The following is an 8,765-nucleotide window of genomic DNA, read 5'->3' as shown; positions in this document are numbered from 1 at the left end:
CTCAAAGTAAGAACTTGTGTGGAAAGGATTTCTTGACCCACCTGGTCCATGGAAAGTGAAAATCATCGATGAAATGTCTTGAAATGTCTTGTACCTGTTAAGAAACCTTCTCCCCCGTTTGACAGCAGCAAAACTGTTTTAAGGTTCATGTTTATAAGGATCATTCATACTTCTTCTCATCTATAAATGGATTTTATAGACATGTTTTGAGGTTGGAAAAATGTTAAGTTTAATTCCCCAAGAACTAAAGAGACATTATGAGCATGCTCAGAGCTGGAGTGGATGACCTGAGCATGCTAATAACCGGAGTAGACGTTCTGAGCGTGCTCAGAGTGGGAAGAGACGATCTGAACATGCTCAGAACTGGATTAGATATTCTGAGCATGGTCAGAGCATGAAGAGACGATCTGAACGTGCTCCGAGGTGAAGAGACATTCTGAGCATGCTCAGAACTGCATTAGACGACTTATGCATGCTCAGAAATGGAATAGACGATCTGAGCGTGCTCAGACCATGAACAGACGATCTGAGCATGCTCAGACCATGAACAGATGATCTGAGCATGCTCAGAACTGGAATAGACGATCTGAGCGTGCTCAGACCATGAACAGACGATCTGAGCATGCTCAGACCATGAACAGACGATCGGAGCATGCTCAGAGCATGAAAAGACGATCTGAGCATGCTCAGAACTGGATTAGACGATCTGAGCATGCTCATAACTGGATTAGACAATCTGAGCTTGCTCAGAGATTGAAGAGGCGATCTGAACATGCTCAGAGCTGAGGAGACATTCTGAGCATGCTCACAACTGGATTAGACATTCTGAGCCTGCTCAGAGCATGAACAGACAATCTGAGCATGCTCACAACCGGAGTAGACGTTCTGAACGTGCTCAGAGTGGGAAGAGACGATCTGAACAAGCTCAGAACTGGATTAGATATTCTGAGCATGGTCAGAACTGCATTAGACGACTTATGCATGCTCAGAAATGGAATAGACGATCTGAGCGTGCTCAGACCATGAACAGACGATCTGAGCATGCTCAGACCATGAACAGATGATCTGAGCATGCTCAGAACTGGAATAGACGATCTGAGCGTGCTCAGACCATGAACAGACGATCTGAGCATACTCAGAGTGGGAAGAGACGATCTGAGCATGCTCAGAGTGGGAAGAGACGATCTGAGCATGCTCAGAGTGGGAAGAGACGATCTGAGCATGCTCACAGTGGGAAGAGATGATCTGAGCATGCTCAGAGTGGGAAGAGACAATCTGAGCATGCTCACAACTGGATTAGACATTCTAAGCGTGCTCAGAGTTGAGGAGATATTCTGAGCCTGCTCAGAGCATAAACAGATGATCTGAGCATGCTCACAACTGGATTAGACGATCTGAGCATGCTCACAACTGGATTAGACGATCTGAGCATGCTCAGAACTGGATTAGACATTCTGAGCGTGCTCGGACCGTGAAGAGACGATCTGAGCATGCTCACAACTGGATTAGACGATCTGAGCATGCTCACAGCCTGAAGAGACAATCTGAGCATGCTCACAGTGGGAAGAGATGATCTGAGCATGCTCGGAATGGAAAGAGACGATCTGAGCGTGCTCAGAGCTGAGGAGACATTCTGAGCATGCTCACAGTGGGTAGCGATGATCTGAGCATGCTCAGAATGGAAAGAGACGATCTGAGCGTGCTCAGAGCTGAGGAGATATTCCTAGCATGCCAAAGCATGAACAGACGATCTGAGCATGCTCACAACTGGATTAGACGATCTGAGTTTGCTCAGAGTGGGAAGAGACAATCTGAGCGTGCTCAGAACTGGATTACATGATCTGAGCATGCTCAAAGTGGGAAGAAATGATCTGAGCGTGCTCACAACTGGATTAGATAATCTGAGCGTGCTCAGAGTTGACGAGACGATCTGAGCGTGCTCAGAGCGGGAAGAGACTATGCTAGCATGCTCAGAGTGGGAAGAGACCATCTGAGCGTGCTCAGAACTGTGAAGACATTCTGAGCATGCTCACAACTGGATAAGACGATCTGAACATACTCTTAGTGGGAAGAGACGATCTGAGCATGCCAAGAGCTGACGAAACATTCTGAGCCTGCTCAGAGGATGTACAGACGATCTGAGCAGAGTGGGAAGAGACGATCTGAGCATGCTCAGAACTGGAATACACGATCTGAGCGTGTTCAGAGCATGTACAGACGATCTGAGCAGAGTGGGAAGAGACGATCTGAGCATCTTCAGAGTAGGAAGAGACGATCTGAGCATCTTCAGAGTAGGAAGAGACGATCTGAGCATAATCAGAACTGGATTAGACATTCTGAGCATGCTCAGAGCGGGAAGAGACAATCTGAGCGTGCTCAGAGCAGGAAGAGACGATCTGAGCATGCTCAGAGTGGGAAGAGACGATCTGGGCATGCTCAGAGCTGAAGAGATGATTTGAGCATGCTCAGAGTGGGAAGAGACGATCTGGGCATGCTCAGAGCATGAAGAGACGATCTGAGCATGCTCAGAGCTGAAGATCCATTATGAGCATGCTCAGAGCTGGAATGGACGACCTGAGCATGCTAAGAACCGGAGTAGACGTTCTGAGCGTGCTCAGAGTGGGAAGAGACGATCTGAACATGCTCAGAACTGGAGTAGACGTTCTGAGCGTGCTCAGAGCATGAAGAGACGATCTGAACGTGCTCCGAGGTGAAGAGACATTCTGAGCATGCTCAGAACTGCATTAGACGACTTATGCATGCTCAGAAATGGAATAGACGATCTGAGCGTGCTCAGACCATGAACAGACGATCTGAGCATGCTCAGACCATGAACAGACGATCTGAGCATGCTCAGAGCATGAAAAGACGATCTGAGCATGCTCAGAACTGGATTAGACGATCTGAGCATGCTCATAACTGGATTAGACAATCTGAGCTTGCTCAGAGTGGGAAGAGACGATCTGAACATGCTCAGAACTGGATTAGATATTCTGAGCATGGTCAGAGCATGAAGAGACGATCTGAACGTGCTCCGAGGTGAAGAGACATTCTGAGCATGCTCAGAACTGCATTAGACAACTTATGCATGCTCAGAAATGGAATAGACGATCTGAGCGTGCTCAGACCATGAACAGACGATCTGAGCATGCTCAGACCATGAACAGATGATCTGAGCATGCTCAGAACTGGAATAGACGATCTGAGCGTGCTCAGACCATGAACAGATGATCTGAGCATGCTCAGACCATGAACAGACGATCTGAGCATGCTCAGAGCATGAAAAGACGATCTGAGCATGCTCAGAACTGGATTACACGATCTGAGCATGCTCATAACTGGATTAGACAATCTGAGCTTGCTCAGAGATTGAAGAGGCGATCTGAACATCCTCAGTGCTGAGGAGACATTGTTGTTATTCATCCAGGACTCCGATAAACAAATCAGGCTACACTCTCTGTATAGCCATTGGTTCCTCACAAGCGCCTCCAGTTCATCGCACTTATTCTGCAACGACTTGGCATTTCCTATAATTATGCTGGGTAGAAACGGCTTTTACCTGTTCTCATTTTCTTTAGCCTTTCTCATTATTCCAGCTCTGCATCGACGAAACGGTCTCCTCCGTTCAGCTGGATTTAGATGTTTTTCTCTTTATCCATGACCCATCTTCGCTAGCTCCAACTGTCGCTCTTTAGTATTAAAAAAACTGGACTCCGCACACATTTCAAAACACCGAAGACAAAATACATACTAATACAAACACCAAAAAAGAGTAACAGATGATTAAAAAAAAAGTCTAAAAATGTCTAAAATGTCTTTAAAAAAAAATGAAGAACTGATCAGAAGCTGCAAGAACTTGCTGCCAGCCAGTGGCCCGGCGCATAGCAACTGACTACGTAAACAGATTTACAACACAGAGATGAGACCATAAATAAATGACAGTGAAAACGCTGCAACCAAGCGGCAACCTCCGGCGGTTAAAAGTGAAGCCTATGCGGAAGTGCATAAAATGCAGTTCCCCCTTCATCCACTAGGTGCTGCAAAACAGCAAATCCCCATAGACTCCCATGTTAAAAAGACCAACTTCACAGCAGAAGGGGGGGGGGGGGGCGACTTTGTGAACTTTCTTTCTCTCTTCAAGAAAAATGGCCTCCATTGCAACAAGTATGTTTTATGGGAAGAGCGAAAGTGCATAATACTTTTCTTTGTGCTGATAAAAAAGTTATTTTCAAGTAAAAGAAGTGATTTTTACTTGAAATTTTGTAGTTATATATTCATTGAATATCTTATAAACACATTAAATCATTTCTTAGATAAATATAACTATATTTTACCACAATTTTTAAAAGTTTAAGCAATGTCCTCCATAGTGGACATTTGTAGTTACACATTTGTTTCCCTGGTAGTCAGGAGGGTATTAACCATAGCTTTGATTTATAGCCAGACAGTTTGGGATTTTTTTCACCTTTTGCACCTGCTATGACAATTTAACGTCTACACAGAGATGAAAGTATTCTAGTATTGGGAATATAATAATAATAATAATAATAATAATAATAATAATAATAATAATAATAATAATAATAATAATAATACAAAAAATAATAAATAAAGTAAAGACATCAGAAAGCTTTCCGACATTTGGTTGTGCACATTTGGATTTTTTGGAGCAGAAAGTGGAGATCTATTTTTCCTACAGGCTGTGAAGGCATCTTGTCTGGGGGGTGGGAGTTTTACCGTGTGGAGGGTGTGTCCACCCGAGAAAAGCGCCACTGAAAGTGTGTCATTAGGAAGCCTAGTCAGTGGACTCCGTTCTGCCTCCTCTGCAGGGCTCGGTGTCCGTCAGACGCTGACAACGTCCTCGTGACAGCGGCGCGGAGGCTTCGGGAGCCCCGGTTTGTGTGCAGGACCCGGTGGACTTGGTGGACCCGGTGACAGCTGTCATCCACCATGGGGGACGTGATCTCCAGTCACCTGGATGAAGCCAAGCGGGACATGATCTCAGGTGAGGAGCGCGTCACTGCGCCTGTGTGTGTGTGTGTGTGTGTGTGTGTGTGTGTGTGTGTGTGTGTGTGTGTGTGTGTGTGTGTGTGTGTGTGTAGTAACTTGTCTGGACTTTGGAAATGGCCGCCGTGGAACAGGGTCCAAGGAGGCCCCGGGTTTGTTTAGATCTGTTAAACTGGACCACTTCCAGTCAGGCTCACTCTGCCACCATCAGTTCCAGCTCTGAGACTAATATCAGCTGTTGTTTGGACTTGTTGTGATGAACTCAGACCTTCAGCACGTTGACATCTACTGATAAGCTGTAGAGGAAGGAATAAACACCACACGGTGGTGGTGTGTCAGAGTTTAGTCCCACACCCACCAGCAGGAACAGGTCTGAAGTCCAGACTCTCCTTGTAATGGAGCAGCTCTGGGATGACACACCCAGTTCAGCTCAGAGTTTATCTGTCAGGCTGAAACATGTAAGCTTGACATTAACTTGAAGCAAGGCCTTGCCTGGTTCAGAGATCCTGGTTTTAAATATGGGGGCTGCTGAAACCCTTCAGACGGGTTTGGCGGTCTCCATTCTGGGCTCGCAGCAGACTGGTTCCAGAGAAACGCGTCCATGTGGAATGTGATGAATGCATGGAAACCAGCTGGTTTATGGATGGAAACCTTGAGCTGCTCCTGCAGTGCCACATGGTCGCTCGGTGTCGGCCTGCTTTACTCTGCATTACACACACACACACACACACACACCATGTAACTAACTGTGTTAGTTTCTGATACATTTGGCGGACGTTTTGGCTGGGGCTGGGATCGTTGGCCCCACGGCCTGGAGCAAAGTGTTCCATTAACAGTATGAGGACTTGTAGTAGTCGCCACCTAGCTGATGGATGTGCAGAAGAGGAGCAGAAGAAGCCAGATGAGTGTTCGGCCCTCCAGAGACATGCAGCATCTCAGGGACATGAAGGGGTGTGGAGAGGGTGGAAATGACCTGGATCATGTGACTGACCTTTCATTTCCTGATTGCAAACGGATGTGAGCGAGTGTGTGTGATTGAGTCAGAGGAGTGATGGCGCATTCTGCAGGTTTTAATGAAAACCAGTCCTTCATCATTATCCATCCAAGATATGAAGAAAATCTTACTGATGATGCCTTGATCAGATATTTACTTCTGAATTTATTTGATCAGATTCATCAGCTCAAACGTCACACCAGATCAGACGTCCTAAAACACACACATTGACTGAACAAAAATGAACTTCTGGTCTTTTTCTTGTTTCCCCTTGGCTCAGGTTTCAGCTGAGACCTGTTTGTTTCCAGTTTCCCCCTTGAACACAATGAGCCACAAGACTGGCATCCCTGAAACCACACCCATCAAGTCCCTTTTCCTTCTCGGTCAGCTGCTGGGCTCCTTGTTTGCATTCACAAAGAGTTCCCTTATGCAGCAAACGGCCGCTGCAGCTTCATCATGGGACAGGAAGTCCTAACGGACTAGCTCTGGGAAATGTGCAGGCTCTGTGTGAGAGGTATGACACTCTCACCTTCACTACAGAACGCTGATTTCCAGCAATTTCTGTGGAGGAAATGCTGCTGTTCAGACTCACATGATGAAAAGCAGGCTGGTCTTCTGAGGCAGATGCAGTACGGCTTCTGGTGGAGCTGCATCCCAACTGAAACTCAGGGAGAAGGATGGGATGGAGTAGGCTGTCACATCTGCACCATTAGCCACAGACTGATGAGGGGGGGTGGTTGTCCTGTCTCTGGTTGCCATAATGGACCAGGGGTTGCATTTCTAAAGCTGTCACACATGCAAAACTAGGGCTGGGCGATATGACCTTTAGTAATATCCCGATATTTTTATGCCATGTCACAATATACGATATATATCTCGATATTTACCTCAGCCTTGAATTAATGCTTTGGTGCATACAATCACATCAGTAAGATGATTTTGTGTCTCCATTAAAACATAACTGTTCATACTGCATTAAGATATGCTGATTTTAAACATTCATGCCAAAAGGATGAAATTGTAATGAAGCAAACTGATCAAAACCGTATTTATTGAACAGTTAAAGCAGTGGCAGAAACATGTCATTTTAAAACAAAATAAAGTGACTTTGCATGATGTAATACATGCAACGTATGAAAATAGGTGCTCTAGGGGGGACTTTTCAAATGATGAACTATTATAAGGCTTTGCTTTATGGATACGTTTTTGAGTTGTCGTGTATTTTTTTAATCGCAGAGTTTAGCGTAGAAATCAGTCTTATAATCCAGGCAGAATGTCCTCGTATCGTCTCCAATAAACGGCTTCAGACAGTTTTTAATTCAGGATTTGATTCCCACTGCTTTCTGTACTTTCTAGAGATATGACGAGCTAGATAAATATGCTTGTGTCACACACAGTGGATGAGGTGAGTAAGTGACAGAGGCTGTGAATGTAATCAAATAGAATGAATTATTTTTGCGTGACGTGAAAAACGTTGTAATTTACGTCCCACTCTGTAATCCAGAGCGGGATTAGTGGCGGATTTGGCTGTTCATTGTGACTGTAGGTGGAGTCGTGCAGGTGTCCTCTCTGCTCCTCTGACTGGCTGCAGCTGCAGCCGGAGCGACTGAGTGCTTTAGGACGGGGAGAGACTCTCCTTCTGACAATAACTTTACAATATGCGCTTTAAAGTCAGTCGCCAAAACACCAGGAAAGTCTCCAATAACTCCTGTAAAAGTTGCTAGATTTGTTGCTATTCACAAGAAGTCGCCAGATTTAGCGAGAAAGTGTCTCCACGCTTCCTCTCATGACGTTAGCACGTAGCTCACGTTATGTACGTAACGAGGTGCGCTTGCTTTAACTCTCTGTGCAAAGCGGTGCAGAGTCGAGGAGGAGGGGAGGAAACCCCGCCCACAGCTAAAAACACCTGCGTGACAACAGGATACTCCAATATGACGAATATAGGCATTTTCTATATTCGCACAGGGGACTAGCAACGATATATCGACTATATTCGATATATCGCCCAGCCCTACACAAAACTCTCCGTACGCCAATTCTAGTCAACGTTTACACAAACACCCCCTTAGCGGTTAAATGTCTGGCCTCCTCCCAAACTCTGACCTGCTGTATGCATATCTGGAGGAATGGGAACCAGCGACACCAACACAGAATTGAGACATTTGTGCAAAATGGACGTGTCCTATCTGTCCCCTCTGGAGGACGCGGCCCGCCTGGTCCTCCTGTCCCCTCTGGAGGGACGCGGCCCGCCTGGTCCTCCTGTCCCCCTCTGGAGGACGCGGCCCGCCTATCCCTGCTGGTGGACATGGAACATGGAGACTCTGGACTCCAGTCCGGCACCTTGACAACCATGCCAGGTCATTTCATATCAGCAGCATATCAACTCCTGGTATGGGACCACTTTGATACTAGCAGAATCTGTAGTTCTTCCCGGAAATGGGATATGGGTCAAGGCCCATATTCGGAGAGTATCCCTACACTAGAGATATCCGATCAGGATATTTCAAGAATCTAATAAAGTAAAATCTGGTGATTTCTGATGTTGACGTAGCCATCATATCTGGGGTCAGGATTCTGTACATGTAGCCTGTGGCCATATTTGCAGTCCGAGCACAAGCGATATCTGTAGTCCGGATATCTCCAGATTCTACTCATGGACAAATCTGGTGATTTCTGATGCCAGGATACCTGGTCAGAATTCTGACTGATATTCCAAATAAAAAATATTCAGGTAAAAATGACAGCAAACCATTTTACTCCAAAC

At 45.9% G+C, this 8,765-nt stretch overlaps 1 protein-coding gene across 1 annotated transcript in view; it reads left to right on the top strand.

Moving 5' to 3' along the window:
• Window positions 1-4,863: 4,863 nt before the first annotated feature.
• LOC306763960 (protein Niban 2-like) overlaps window positions 4,864-8,765 on the top strand; it is a 127,667-nt gene continuing 123,765 nt past the window's right edge. The window contains exon 1 of the mRNA XM_079250931.1: window positions 4,864-5,005. Within this exon, the coding sequence (XP_079107057.1) occupies window positions 4,951-5,005 (55 nt within the window). The 5' untranslated portion in view covers window positions 4,864-4,950. The remainder of the gene's footprint in view (window positions 5,006-8,765) is intronic.

This window comes from Telmatherina bonti (assembly GCF_933228915.1).
Source record: "Telmatherina bonti genome assembly, chromosome: 13".
NCBI classification, from domain to species: domain Eukaryota; kingdom Metazoa; phylum Chordata; class Actinopteri; order Atheriniformes; family Telmatherinidae; genus Telmatherina; species Telmatherina bonti.
This window is presented reverse-complemented; position numbering and strand designations above follow the sequence as displayed.